Source organism: Marmota marmota, unplaced genomic scaffold (assembly GCF_001458135.2).
Source record: "Marmota marmota marmota unplaced genomic scaffold, marMar, whole genome shotgun sequence".
NCBI classification, from domain to species: domain Eukaryota; kingdom Metazoa; phylum Chordata; class Mammalia; order Rodentia; family Sciuridae; genus Marmota; species Marmota marmota.
Genome location: NW_025999930.1, coordinates 2234492 through 2250701, shown reverse-complemented (window position 1 = coordinate 2250701; position 16210 = coordinate 2234492). Strand labels below are relative to the sequence as shown.

Here is a 16210-nt window from a genome sequence, read left to right as displayed (position 1 = left end):
TTACCAACCCTTTTAATTTTCTATTTTGAGACAGGCTGACCTTGAACCTGTGACCTTCCTGCATCAGCTCCCAAGGAGCTAGAATTACAGGCGAGTCTTTTGACTTTGATTATAGTTAATAGATGAGAAAAAGAGGCTGACATAATGCATATACATGTATCCCCACCAAGGAAGAAAAAGTGAAGCCTCAGTGCGCTGTACAGAGGTTTCCCAGGGACGTCAACAGAGAGAGGCAGAGTCAGAACTGAGACACCACTGAGCAGGCGCTGTGCCTAAGAAACCGGAGCCCCCCATCCCCCCTGCATTCCTATACTGAGTGTCCACATCAGAAGAACAGCATCATCTGCTCCTGGTTTGAACTTTATTCACTTAATTAAATGGCTATTACATTGTAAGTACTCTGTTAAACTCTGGAAATCTAAATATTAATACATCTTGATTAAGGTCCACCTCTAAATTCAACTATAAAAAGTAAAAACTAAAGTCCACTCTGACATGGGAAGATTGACACAAGATTTAAAAAAAAAAATCAGTTTGGCTACACAGTTATTTAAATATCAGAAGTCAAGTTCAGTTGGCAGTTTGGCTTTTGCGGCATCTCATGCAGGTGTGGATTTCTTCCAGTAACCAAGGCTACTTACTGTATGCACACCCATACACCTCGACCCGCATCCCAATCCTGCCCTTGGGGTTCCAGGCTAAAGGCAGGAAGCGCAGGAACCTGGCTTCGAAGGGGGGCTGGAGCCGGTAGTGCACCACGCTGTCCGCATTTGTGTTTCCTGAAAATCCCTGCGAGAAATCAGAGAAAGATCCAGGTCAGGGCAGAGTACCACATTCCCTTGGCCTCCGCTCCATGGATGGCACAGCAAGTGCGCTCTGTTGCTGTGGAAAAGCCTTCTTTCAAGAATATCTGCTAATGTTCAGCCCAGATGTGACACCCTCTCCTGGGTCTCTCCATCAGTCACCATTGTCCAAGTTTTCTTTATTTACAGGACAGTGGGAATTTCATCAGCACCTTTAACATGTCCATAAACACAGTAACTTCCATCAGATTTGCTTTTCTGAATTTTTTATCTCCTCCTCTAATATCCAGGAAATAAAGATGCTCCCATCAACCACATCACCCAGGGTGATAAAACACCTGGGTGATGAACATCCAATACTACAGAAGAACCCTAAAATGGGACGTGGTGGGGGTCCTAGCATGGATCTAGCCCCATCCCCTTAGGTTCCAGACAGGAGACCGGCTGGAGGTCAGGGGCTACCACTTAGGGTGGGAGGGCTCACTTCCTAGGGGTTCTACTTCAGTTGCAGAGTTTATCCCATGTTACCTGGCTGTCTCCACATCAGTGCAGGTCTTCTTCCCTACTGTACCTCATAACCCAGATTTCCTGTGGCCAGAGTTCTGGGGGTATCCAGGGAACACCCCCGGCACCCCCCCAACCTTATCTGCCCAGGGCAAAGGACAGTGCTTTTGCCTAGTCACCACCTGATCATCATCATGAAAGACCAGAGTGTGAGCAAAGAAGGTTATATAAAATACTTTTTGTCTGGTTTCCAGCTGTGTGGGAGGGAGGGCAGGTGAAGGAGGTTGGATCACTACCAGGCACAATTAGGACACGTTAATCAAAAATCAAAACTAATAAAAATGTGCAGAAACAAGGGGAAGACTGATATTCCTGCTCATACACATTTATTTGAGATCACTTAGCAATGACCGGTTCAATCAATAAGATAAAAACAGTGCTGATAACCACTCACATGGAAGTAAAAACTTAGAAAAATTAATATTTTCATTTCTTATACAATTTTCTGCTGTGCATAACTCCCTTTACTAGGGTGTTCAAACATAGCATGTGGGTTTTTTTATGAAAAAGTGCAGAGGTGGGTGGAGATGAGGGATTCATGAAGAACCAGCTTCCTAATGAATAAAGGTTTAAATCAGAACTTTTAAACTTTTTAGCTGCAGCTAAAGCTGAATTAGAGAGAAATTCAAAGACAGAGAGACCCTTTCACTTAATAATCATGAAATTAGGGAGTAAAACGTCTGCTTGCCGAGACTCTAACAGTAGAATGGCTTTTTCCTAACATGCCTGGGGCATGCAGTTACACTCAATGTTTGGAGCTGGCCCATTACTTCAGCCAGCTGTCAGGGAAATTATCTGGGCTGGGTCTGGGGCTCAGTGGTAGAGCACTTGCCTAGCCCATGTGAGGTGCTCAGTTTGATCCTCAGCACCACATAAAAATAAATAAATAAAGGTATTATGTCCATCTACACCTAAAACAAATTTTTTAAAAGGATGTTATCTGCCCAATTATTTTGCTTTGTTAAAGAATTTGCCAGCTTAACAACATAAATGGAATTAGAATCAATCTGCAAAGTCCCAGACCCCCTGTGGGCTTCCCTTGGTATAAATAAATGGAAATTGAACCACAGAACAGCCTTAGTGAGGGCGGTCAATTTCAATGCTAGTGTAAAGTCATATTATTCATATCTTTTTAGAATTATAACCAGTTCCTTAAGATACCCACCAAATAAAGTCGTTCTTTAAAGATGCAGAAATTAAAAAGAGAGGGATGATCTATACGAGTATTTCACTCCTGTAACATTTAGGGCTCATTCTCGAAATCACCTTCTATTTTTCAATAAAATACTGTGTCTTTAAAAATGTAAGGTAGTCTTTTATTCATTAAATTCCAAATTTGCCTTGAGAGTTTCCATAAGAGACATGAATTTATAGGCAAGCAAAAACAGAAGCACGTTAGACATAAAGAATAAAGAGCTCTTCCTGCCTGGTTTTGTTTCATAGAAAACAAAGGTTCTAGAAGCAGAGGGCCAGGCATTCTCTGTGGAAATATACAGCCCTCAGCAACTCTCCAGAGCCTTAAATCTTCATTTAGAGACAAATAAGAAACACAGCACTACTGAGAGGGGACGGTTGGCAAATGACTTTTAGAATCCACAGTCCTTCAAATTCTCTTCTGTCCTTGCTCAGGCACCTGACCTTGATGGAAGGCACCATAATTTCTTTTGAAAGTGAAAAAATAATGTCTACCTGAAAATCATGGACATGATTAAACCCATTAAAGTATGTAAAGGATTTGTAAGATTATAGACTATTCTCTCTACAGAATTCCCCACCACTCGTGTGTATGTGTTACAGCTTTGGGGGGACTTCTGAGAAACTGAGACAGTGCAAAAGACCCCCTTCAAACCCTGATTCTTGCAATCAAATCAGAAGGATTTCAGACACGTCACTCAGAGTAACAGGAATGAGTTTATTGAAGGGATAGGAAAGGGGAAGGGGACACTCTGAAGGGAGAGAATATGTCCTCTCGGAACGGAGAGGGATAGGGTGTCTCTTCTGTACTCTGGTTTTATGGGAGATCCCAGAGAAGTTTCCAGAAAGTCCCACCCAGACCCACCTCTTGACTTTTGACTGACAGCAAAATGACTTCAGATTTGAAAGCACCAAGAGCCACGACAAATCTAGGTCACCTTGGCCTATGCCGACCAGTTCTAATTGGATTCTTAACCACAGGTTCTTACAGATTTTATGGTTAGGAGGAACTATCCTTATCTTCCAGTTTCAGGTTATGGCCACAGAATTCTTCCCTTCAGGGTAACTTGGATTCCTCGTATCAACATCAACTTAGGTCTGCGTTTCTCCTGCAGATAACAGGGACTTTGCTGGGGAATGTGATGTATCCTGTCCACTTACGCCAGGCAGGGCTGCAGGTAATTGCTTCTTGGAAAAGAAAGCACGTGAGGGTCAGCACGGTGGGCCCATTTTATAGAATCATCCCCTTGACCTCCTGTTCCCACCATCCTCCTCTGTCTGTCCCCTAACACTTTGGTTTGCTCTTCACATTCACATTGGCCAGACTTAACAATCAGAAGGCTGGAGGGGCTACAACGCTCATGGGACCACCTGGTCTCCTACCTAATGTGGCTTCATGGACCACACTCTTGATGTGGGGTCACTATCACACGCCCAGCCTTCAGTAGACAAATGGGCGGCCAGTCTAAGATTCACCAACAACAGTAATTTTTAAGAAGCCTCTTAGAGATCTGTCATTCTGAAACAGTTCTGTCTTTAATGGATTTTTATTAAATCTTTATTTTAAACGATGAGTTACAGAAGTGAATCTCAGAGACATTTGAAAGCAGGATTTGAAAGTCTCCACGAGGTACCACCAGTGCACCGAGCAACCCCACTGTTTCGTCAGTCAGAACTCACAAAGAAACGTGTATGAAAGATACCAGTTTTTTGTTTTCCCAACACTTGAATGTACTAAACAAGGAGCTCAGTGCCTAGCATGTGTGACACAATGGGTTAGATCCTTAGCACCACATAAAAATAAATAAAATCAAGGCATTCTGTCCATCTACAGCTACAAAAAAAAATACTTTATAAAAAATCGTACTAAACAAGACTCTTATTTCAATATGCTGTTACTATCTTAGCGGTCATGGTTATGAGGCAGGACAGCACCCCTGGGTAAGGAAGCACCCTGTACTCCTCGGCTATAATTCTCCTTGGATTGCCCGACTCAGCTGATATTGGACACGAGCTTCAGTCTCTGCGATCTCGGCTTCTTTGTGAATAATATGGGAAATATAACAACTGCTCTGCCCAATTTATAGCTTGTTGAAAGTTTCTGAAAGTGCCTTAAAAATTCTAAGGAGCTATACAAATGAAAGATATAATTAACCTGCCCCATAAGATATGTTAACAAGACTATTTGATTAAGATAGTTTGTAATTTATAAGTGTTATTAGGAAAAAAATTGTATTAATGCTAAGTGTAGAGCATTAGGAGTGTAATTAACCCGGCATATGCCCCGAGAGCATTTTATGAAGCAATTAAATGGTGCTTCTACAGGTTATTAAAAAGTGAGTATATTATCTTTATCACCTTTCTATGAGTAGTATAATTACACCTGTGTAAAAAGTGAATTAGTAGAAACCATGATGAAAGATAAAACAACATTTACGTAAATTTAAATATGTGTGAACAAAAGAATCGAGCCTTTTTGTTTTTTTTTTAGAAGAATACACAAAACACATTGGACTCAGGAAAGGTGAATCATCGTAGGAATGATGAATGAATGAAGAGATATGGAGGCTGAGCAGGGCCACCTCACACAGACCAGAACAATTCTTTACTGATGCGTCATTGAAGAATATGACCAGTCAAACCCTTGGCACTCAAAGCCAAACACACACACACACACACCACACACACACGCACAGGCTCCAGCATGTGGACCCAAGTATCTGGATGGAGCACCTTCAACCTTCTGCTGATACCTCCTGACCTTCTCTCTTCTCCAGGGACCAGCTGTGGTTGAAGGAAGGGCTGCTGTAGGTGTGGCCTGGGGCTGTCCCAGAGACTTGTCCCAGCTGACTGTGAAGCCATCACTCCAGCAGGGTGATTGACTTCTGTGACTGTCTGCTACATTGGATGTCCCCTCCAAAACTTGTGTTGAAATTTAATAGCCACAATAGCCATATTACCAAAAGTGGTATACAGGTTTAATGTAATTCCTATTAAAATCCTAATGATGTTCTTCACAGAAATTGAAAATACACTCCTGAAATTCATTTAGAAGAGTAAAAGACCCAGAATAGTTAAAGCAATCCTTAGCAAGAAAAGTGAAGCAGACCTTAAATTATTTTACAGAGCTATAGTAACCAAAACAGCATGGTATTGGCACCAAAACAGACATGAAGACCAATGGAACAGAATGGAAGACACAGAGACAAATCCACATAAATACATCCATCTCATACTGGACAAAGGTACCATACACACACATTGGAGAAAAGAGAGCCTCTTCAACAAATAGTGCTGGGAAAACTGGAAATCCTTATGTAGCAGAATGAAATTTAACCACTATCTCTCACCCTGGACAAAAAACAGCTCAAAGTAGATCCAGGACCTAGGCATTAGACTGGAGACCCTACATGTACTAGAAGAAAATGTAAGCCCAACTTTCCGCCATGTCACTTAGGAACTGACTTTCTCAACAAGAAGTAAAATCAAGAATCAATAGAAGGGATGGTATCAAACTAAAAAGTTTCTTCAAAGCAAAGGAAACACGCAAGAATGAAGATAGATCCTACAGAATGGGAGAAAATCTTGACCACCTGCACCTCAGAAAGACATTAATCTCCAGGATATATAGAGAACTCAAAAGACTTAACACCAAAAATAAATAAATAGATAGATAGATAACCAACCAATAAATGGGCAAAGGAACTGAATATAGACACTTTACAGAAGAAGAAATGCAAATGGTCAAAAAATATATGAAAAATATTCAACATCTGTAGCAATTAGAGAAATGCAAATTAAAACTACACTGAAATTCCATATCACTCCAGTCAGAATGTTAATTATAAAAATGCAAATGATAATAAGTGTTGGCAAGGATGTGGAGAGAAAAGTACACTCATACATTGCTGGTGGGACTGCAAAATGGGGCAACCACTCTGGAAAGCAGTATGGAGATTCCTCAGAAAACTTGGAATGGAACCACCATTTGACCCAGTTATCCCACTCCTCAGTATATAACCAAAGGATTTAAAATCAACATACTACAGTAACACAGCCACATCAACACTTATAGCAGCCCAGTTCACAATAACTAAGCTATGGAACCAACCTAGGTGCCCTTCAACAGATAAATGGATAAAAAAAAATGTGATACATATAAACAATGGAATATTACTAAGTCATAAAAAGAATGACTTTTGCAGGTAAAATGCTAAGTGAAATAAGCCAGTCCCAGAAAACCAAAAGCCAGATGTTATCTCTGGGCATGGAGGGTGGAGAATAGAAGTTCACTGGATTAGACAAAGGGGAATGAAGGGAAAGTGGGGTGATGGGAATAGGAAAGACAGTAGAATGAATCAGACAGAACTTTTCTATGTTCACATATGAATAAGTTTTAAAAATTAAAAAGAATCTTTGTCATGTTACATTATTAACATTGTAACATTAAGTCATGGGAACTTTCAGAGGTGATTAAGTAACAAGGGCTCCACCTTCATGTGAATTAATGCTCTTATTGTAGAAGTTGGTTAGTTATCATGGGGATGAGTTTCTGATAAAAAGTATAACTTTGGTCCAATTTTTCTGTCTCCCAAGCTCACTTGCCTTTCCACAGTGTTACACTGCAGCACAGGGGCACCATGCTCTTGAACTTGAACTCACAGCCTCTAGAACTGTGAGTCACATATACCTCTATTGTTTTTAAATTCCTCAGTCTGTGGTAGTCTGTCATAGCTACAGGAAACAGGCTAAGACACTGTTGAAGGCTTTTTACGGTTTGGAATTTCCAGTAAGTGGAAAATTATAGGAGCCCCACAGACTGAACTGAGACTGAGTTAAGTCCCAGCAGTTATTAGTTCCATGACTGTGAACAAATTACTGGTGGCCCATGTGAATAGGATGAACATATGATAAATGATTAATCATTACCAAACGCTGCTTGTTACTGTCATTGTTGCTATGCTAAATATTTCCTCCTCTTTTTATAACACTGTTCTCTGAAGCAGGGATCAGAGAATAAGGTATATCCACGCCCCCCAACCCCACAACTCTCCATGAGCCTCTGCACACACCCTTAATTCTCAAATGGACTCATCTTCATCCATAGGTCGGCAGCTCCTCACTAGCAGGTGATATTAGGAAAGAATAGCATTTTTTTCATATTAGTTTCAGAGGATTATAGATAGTGATGTAGCCTGTAAAACTGCTTCTTATTTAAATTGGTACCTATAATTGGCTATGTGAGGAGTTATACTTAATTTTTTTTCTCATACTAGGGATTGAACCCAGGAGTACTCTAGAATGAGCCAAGACCACCCCCCCAGCCCTTTTTATTTTTTATTGGGAGACTGGGTCTCACTAAGTTGCTGAGGCTGGCCTCCAACTTGCAATCTTCCTGCCTCAGCCTCTCAAATTGCTGGGATTACAGGTGTGCACCACTGCACCCAGCTGTACTTAATTATTTTAAAGTAAGGGCTCTTGAATCATCATTTTCTGTTAATAATTTACTAGCCACTATAATACATTAGTGCTTATTAACATAAATAAAATAAGGAAAGTGGGGCTTCACTTGATTCTAGCACAAATTAATGGACTTAACCAGGAGCATGGCGTGTGGGTGGTGGTGCTGGGTTTACATTGATTGGCTGTGAGATTCAGGGTGAGTTACTTGAGGTGTCAGTTTACATGGAGGGCACCGTACAAACTACTATAAAATCCAAAGCGTTTTCCTCTAGCTCTGAAAGACTGTGGTCTACACACTGGGTTTCTATTCAGGTATAGACAAGCTCAGTTGTTATAGAGAAAATGAAGGAATAATCCCCAATAGTATGAGTACCATATTTAAAATACATGTGTAGATAGATGGATATATTTAACTAGGTATAGACTCTTATTTGAAGACTGGGTCGTGGAGAATGTTTGCATGATGCTTGATATTTGAACATGTGCTATGGTTTGGATATGAAGTGTCCCTGAAGGACTCACGGGTTAAAGACGTGGTCCCGATGCAGCATGTTCAGAAGTGGGGCTTCTAGGAAATGACTGGATCATGAGGGCTCTGACCTCCTCACTGGATTAATCCACTTGATGGATTCATGATTGAATGATGATTGGGAGGCCATGAGAACTGTGGAAGGTGGGTCCTTGCTGGAGGAGGCAGGTCATGGAACCTGCCCTGAAGCGGGTATTTTATATACACGGATACCTACATATATAACACAGTTTAATAGGCTTTCTTACCGAGATATTGCCATTGACTTTAAGTGACCCCACTAATTAATTAAATGCCTTTTCTAAAAGCAGGTAATTCATCTAACTGTTGTTTGACTTGGCCCTGGGGGAACCCTGCTCTGTGACATTGATGAGCAGGTCCTCCTGCTCTCAGGTGTCCTATCAGACATCTAGAGCTGGCTTATCATTAAAGTCCAGGCCATTCCCCTGGTGCCATCTCTGACTTCTTGGAGGCATTCAGTGACCAGCCTGTACTGGCACATAGTGGACATTGCTGCAGAATCAGGGCCTATTCCAGGTCAATAAATGCCTTCTGTGTTGAGGGTTGGGCCAGGGCCCCCAAGACTCACACCCCTCTCTGACCTTCCTGGCTCTCACCGGTGTTGAGCACATAGTTGGCGCCTAGTAGATACTAGTGGGTTGACCTGGTTGTCAGAGGTCATCTCTAGAGACCAGGCCCTTGGTCTGCACATACCAGGCATCTGCAGTCCTTGGCTGGAATGGGGTGCTCTCTGCATCTGCAGCTCTGCCCTTATCCCAGTCACATTCTGCCGCTTGCTACCAACCACAGAGCAGTTACTTAATTGGACCATTTTCACCTTTCGCATTGCCGAGGGTCCCAACTTGCCCAGATTAAGGATGAGTTGGGAATGACTATTACTAAATCAGTGGCCTAAGTAGTGTTTTAATTGCTACCGTTTAATGTCCCTTAAAAGTCCCTGTAAAGGCCTGTGTGCTAAAGGCTTGGTGGCCAGCCTGTGGGATTATTAGAAGCTAGTAGAACCCTTGCGGGGGGGGGGGCACAGAGGAAGGAGGTGAGGCCCAGGGAGTGGCCTTGAAGAGGTGATGAGCCCATTCCCTCTCCTCTTTGCTTCTGGCTGTCAAGAATTCAGCCCTTTTTGTGCTCCACACTCCTGCCTTGGTGTCCAGTGCTGTCACACACCCCAGGGCAGCAGGGCCAGGTGACCACAGCCCAAGACCTCTGAAACTCTGAGCCAAAATAAGCCTTTCCTCCTTTTAAGTCAATTATCTCAGCTATTTTGTCACAGTGATGCGAAGCTAACACAGTTCTTCAGATCACTTGTTTGTCATGTTGAAGGGTCAGTACTGGCCATCGGATAGATGGATCCATTTTGTCCATTTTAGGAGAAAACAGATCAACACACTTTGTTAAACTGGATTATCCACGTGACCTTCTCTCCGTGCGTTGGATATGCCACTGAAATGGTCGTGATCCAGGAGCTACTGTGGAAAACAGTCCACAGTCCTCATAGTTTAAGAAGAGCTATGACAATGGCTCAGGGAGAGAGGGTGCCTGGATAGAAGCAGTGGCTCTTGGGCCTGCAGATGCCCTTGGGGAACTTCAAGCAGGATAAAGCTCCCCATCTCTGACTTCATTTTGTACCTGTCTCCTTTATTACCTTAAACTTCGGGCCACGTCCCTGCTGTCCCTGCTCTGCTCTGCACGTAGACATGCCAATCATCTAAGAGGTGTTCTTTTACAAACTAGTAACCCAAGGTCTATTAGCCCTTCCTTGACCTCACCTATAATGTCCCCGTGAAGACTGAGGCAAGATTTGTAGCCACCTGTTTCAGCCCCTGGAGTGCTGCTCCAAGTCATGTCCCCCTCCCAGGATCACAGGTCCCACAGACAAACACCCTGAACAGCAGGTGGGACTTGCCCCCTCAGGTGGTAAGGACCTCTGCAGAGCCAGCTCCTCCCAGAACCAGCCCTGAGAGTGGTCAACAGACCTCAGTCCGACCAAGGCTGCTTAGTGAGGCAGACCTCTGGCCTCTGCCTGTCCTTCCTCTATTGAAACCCAAAGCTCCTGTCAGCACCTGAAGGCAGGCCCCAGATGCTGGGTCTGCCTTGGCCTTCCCAATAGGGTCATGGTGCCTGAAGTTCTTTTCCTGCTTTTCACCATGATCTTTTCTGCTTGGTTTTTAAGGTGAGTGGCCAGACCAGGTTTTGGGGGATCTCTGGAGTCAGGCCTCTGCTGTAGCAAGCTGCCAGGGAAGAAAGCACACCCTCAGAGCATCAGCCTGTTGCAGCCGGCTGACCTCCACCCTGGGAAGAGAAGGGTGAGCCATGCTGGGGCTGAATCCACCTTTGCTTCAGGGATTTCTGTTTCCTCCCCCTCTGTGCCTGCATCAGCTGATTTTCCATTCTGTGAGGCAGAGAAATGAACTCCTGGAGCCCAGGGCCCTGGATTCTGATGTCTTCTCCTTGACAATGCCCACTGGGCCTTGCCCTTCCTTTTCCTGTTGTCTGGGGCTCTGTGGAGCCAGTTCTTTTGAACCTACTTGGGCTTCTGCCATTTTATCTGGCATTTTATCTGTGGTACCCATTAGGAGGGAAGGGACCAAGGTAGATGCAGAAAGGGGGTTGATTGCGGGAGATCTGTTGTATTTGGTTAAGAATGGCAAGTGCTAATTTTGTCTCAATGCTAGGGAAATTTTTCACTATCTGGGTTTTTATTTTTTTTATTTTTTAACAGCTATAAACCTAAGACTAAGAAAAAGATGATTTTCCCCTGCAGCACGGCTGGCCTTTGTATCTGAAAGTGCACTTGGATTCAAAGTTACTGTTCTCCCTTTCTTGTCTGGCTCTTGGTCTGTGATGTTTGGGTAACTGGGAAATCCTTTGTTTCAGAACACTTGTCACATTTGCTCACAGCACTGAGACTCTCCTGATGCTCCTCCGCTAGGTAAATTTGCTTTTTTTTTTTCTTTCTTTCTTTCTTTTGTCTCCTCTTGGTCATCCTAACCTGGTCCCTTTTAAGGCAGAGGTTCTATGAACACCTGATTATAAAGGCCTAACAAAAGGGGCACTTCCACTAAAATGAGAAAGGAGTTAAGGGAAGGAGAAGGGTTTGGAGAAAACCCCATCTTGTACGGCAGCTGGTTCTGAGTCTAATAATCCTGGTCCAGATTCAGTGCCTCTGGGTGAATCTCCCACCCACAAATTCCTTAAAAAAAAAGAAAGAAAGAAAGAAAGAAACTGCAGCCATTTCTTTCTGTTTTTTTTTTCTTTCTTTTTTTTTTTTTCCCAAGAACAACTAACTGCCTTTCTGAGCTCGTGGTTATTCTGCTGAATTCACTGAGGAGGCAGGGTCTGCGTGCTTAAATTCATATATTTTTGTTCTGTTTGGTTTTGTGTAAATGGAGGCTTTTGGCCCTCTGTCTGTTCTGCTGTCTTTACTCAGAAAACTGGTTATTCAAGGGTTAAGTCTCACCCAGTCTGGAAAACCAAGAGGGTTAGGAAAGGGTTAACTCTCCAACTCACACAGGGCTGAAGAAAAAGGGAGAGGAATGAAAGAAAGCCTTTGAAAACTGGTCTATTACCATAGAAAACGGCTTAATCCAAGGTTTATATAAAACTTGCAAATAAGCATCTTAACATTTACAAAAATACACTATATTGGGGTCTATTAAATGTGGTTTTTTGTAAGTTTTTCAGATTTAGAAAACATTTTGAAATTGTTTTCTTCCTGAGCCTTCTCTACATAGAAGACCACTAAGAGCTAATTCTAATTGACATTGAAAAAACCTACTAAAACTTGAGGCTGTGTTCAGATTTAAAAAAAAAAAAAAGGTATAAAAAGCATAAACCATTTTGTCTTATTAAAAAAGGAACAATTGGCCTAAATTTAAAAGTTTCATAAGGATTATTTCTTATTGTAAACTAAAGATAAAATAAGGCCAAAAAAGAATCAATAAGTAGGAAAAAGACATATAAAAAGGTTATGAGTGTGAGGACATTTTTGGGGGGGAAGTTTTGGGATTAAAAAGAAAAGATTTTGATTGGCAAAATAAGATTTTTTTGTCCTAAGGTCACAAATGAACAAGAAAGCTTGAACAAAAACTAAGGATATAAACAAGTTGTAAAAATGTCTAGACCAGTCACAGAAGATTTGTGAAGGACCACATTAGGAAATTCATGTATGATTAAGTTGGCTGTAACTGGAAAAGTTATTTGAAGGGCTTTACTGAGGTCCAAGTTTAATACACTGATGTCAAACCAAAATGGAATCCTCCACGTTTGAGACAGCAGGTGTTCTGCTCTTAGTCACATTTACCAAGAACTGGCTGGAAGAACAAAGATTTTGTGCTCTATCAGAAGAATCTCTGTGTTTGCTGTCTTTGTGAGGCTTTTGTTATTTAGGAAATAGAGTCTTAGCAGAGTTAAGGTTTATTTAAGTGTCTATTTTATTTTATAAATGACCACTTTATAAACAACTATTATTTGGGGCCACTGTACTGTGTATGTGGTACCCTAGATAGCTGTGAGTAGAGATGTGTATGCACCTGAGGGCTAACTATGCCATGGTTGAGCTTTGTCTGAATATTATACAAAAATGTGTAAGGTTAAAGGTGTACAGGTTAATACATGAAGGTAAGCAGTTAGTTTTCTCTTTTACACAATACGCATTGTAGCTGGACCTAAATATGTGCAGTGGTCAATGAAACTCAACGTTTCTGCCATATGCGTTCAATACCATCCAGATAAAAAAAACTCCCTGCCACTTATACCCTGGTTTACATCTATTTGCTTTGATGAAGTAAGTGTTTTATTATTGTGTATATGAGATACACCTGTATATCACCAGGTCAGTTGCATTACTTCCTAAACTTGTTCAGAGTTTTAACTCCATCAATCATATTACCTATGTAGACCTATTGAAGACAGACACATAAAGTATCCTACTGAGCCATGGTTTGTAAATTTTGCTCAAAAGTAAAGACTAAATTAATATATATAGGTCTTCTGTGTGTCTGTGATGTTCATTATTACTGACTTGTTTGTATGTTCAATGTATTTATGTTCCCCAAGTAGACTGCTCTAAAATGCAAACCTGAAGAGAACATTTACCAAGCTGTATCCTCCAAACAGACATTGTTCATAGTCACAACAGCCTTCTCCAGCCTATACTTGTGTATCCCTAATTGTATCATGACCATCATCTTTGAGCAAAGATAATTGTTCAGGCCTGAACACTGCACTTGGAACCGTGCCCCACGGACAATTAAAAAGAGTGGACGTTGGTCACTCAGGCGATGCATCTTTAAGCAAGTACATTCTACTTAAAAGACCACAACCACTTTATTTTTAAGGCTTTATGACATTTATTCCTAAGACAAACTGGAATGGTTACTGTTACTTTTAACTGTTGCTTGTTAACATTTTGCATAAGTACTACTTCTAACAGAATAATCCAAGTGGTATTTTGAAAGAATAGCCATTGCCTATAGGACAGACAGAAATGGCAATGAATCTTTATACTACCATGTTCCTAAAAATAACTCCTGAGGAATCCTGACTGGCCTTACCAGTAAAAAGAAAAAAGGTTAATTTTGAGCCAACACAGGGCTAATGGCTTGGTCTTGAACACCCAGCAGGGAAATTTAACCAGAGGCAAATGTGCTATTATGGAGGTAAAAGTAAAGCCAAACTCAGGGAGACATTGAGCAAAAGGGCTCCCACTTGTATATACTTTATTAAATGGAACATCGTCTGACTTTGGCCCCCTCTTGTATTCCGCTTTACAATTTACTTCTAGACTTAAGCATCTGGCTGTTTTCACTTAAATACTTCAGCCATTGTTTAGAGACCCTGGTTGTCCCCATTCCATACTGGTTCACCATGTGGCTAAGAAACCCATAGACTCAGATGGCTGATCCCCTTTGACCCTCCAGGTCTAGGAGTGGACAAGGCAAGGTTTGGGGGAAGAAGCTATAACAGGGACTCAGGACACCCATGCTGGAAGCAGTGGCTCTTGGGCCTGCAGATGCCCTCGGGGAACTAAAAGCAGGATAAAGCTCACCATCTCTGACTTCATTTTGTATTTGTCTCCTTTATTACCTTAAACTGTGGGTCACATCCCTGCTCCACTCTGCACATAGGCATGCAATCATCTAAGAGGTGTTCATCTACAAATGAGTGACACAAGGTCCATTAGCCCATTGTTGACCTGACCTACCCTGTCCCTCTTGAAGACTCAGGCAAGATTTGAACCAGCCCTGAGAGTGGTCAACAGACCTCAGTCTGACCAAGGCTGCTTAGTGAGGCAGACCTGGCCTCTGCCTGTCCTTCCTCTATTGAAACCCAAAGCTCCTGTCAGCACCTGAAGGCAGGCCCCAGATGCTGGGTCTGCCTTGGCCTTCCCAATAGGGTCATGGTGCCTGAAGTTCTTTTCTTGCTTTTCACCATGATCTTTCCTTGGGTTGGTTTTTTTGTTTGTTTGTACCAGGGATTGAACTCAGGGATACTCGACCACTGAGCCCCAGCCCCAGGCCTATTTTGTATTTTTATTTACGGACAAGATCTCACCGAGTTGCTTAGTGCCTTGCTTTTGCTGAAGCTGCTTTCAACTCGCCATCCTCCTGCCTCAGCCTCCTGAGCCACTGGGATTATAGGCATGCACTACCACGCTCAGCCTTTTCTTGTTTTTTGGAGTGGCTGGACCAGGAGTCAGCTGTCTGACCTGCAACTATGTAACAGTAACAGTTTCAAAGACTTTTATTAGTTTTTAGGTTTTAGCCACTAAAAACCATGTGAAATAGAAAAAAATTACATTTACATTCACTTATAAAATATTCTGAGAGAAGGTCCTCTGTACAAAATATTGACGGCATAAAATGTATCCATATTTCCCCATATCTCTCGTGCAAACCACACCAGTAAATGGTTCTGTCAGCATCGTATGAATCAAACTAAGGTAAGTACCTTCCAAAACTCTGAGCCAGTCCTCTTTGGTCAGCATCTGGCAACAGAGTGGCTAGTCCCCAAGGTGCCACCTGCCTAGAATCACATGAGGGTTAGAGGACAACACTGGGTCATAGCTACTCTGGTGGGGCACTGGTAAGTTTTATGTCTGATGAATTTGTAGAATGGCGGCAACATGGGGTACAAGGACATTCTCTGTACTGGGTTCAGAGTTGAGTTTTTCATTCAGAAGATCTGCCATGGCTTGTGAACAGACTCACAACCCCAGAGTGATGGCATCCAACATCACAGAAAAGCACCCAACAGTGACCAACACAACCTGAATTTTGGCTATAAAAATAAATAAAGGGGTTGCCCTTTATTCTCCTAATAGAAAAAAAGAGTTCTTTCCCAACCTTAGGGATTCCTAAGTGGGGAATTCGGAAAGGCTCTGAAAGTCTCCTCTAGTTTCAATAGACCCCAGCAGAGGCTGTGTGTGACCACCCTGACCATAGGCTTCATCTGTTCAGAAAAGAGAGGTAACGACCCATGCAATTACGAACTCACACCCCAAACTGGCAAACTTGTTTTTTGGTGGCAGTTGGCTTCATTTGTAAAATATAGCGACAGACTATATCAATCGCCCATATCCTCAGTACTTGACTTCAGTTTGACTATACTGCAATTTTCCTGGTGATGCTTTATGTCCTTG

General features: G+C 42.1%; 1 protein-coding gene across 1 annotated transcript in view; it reads right to left on the bottom strand.

Annotated features, from left to right (window-relative positions):
- Positions 1 to 16210, bottom strand: part of LOC107159664 (contactin-associated protein-like 3) — a 204593-nt gene that overhangs the window by 93753 nt on the left and 94630 nt on the right. The window contains 1 exon segment of the mRNA XM_048800526.1: positions 642 to 789. Within this exon segment, the coding sequence (XP_048656483.1) occupies positions 642 to 789 (148 nt within the window).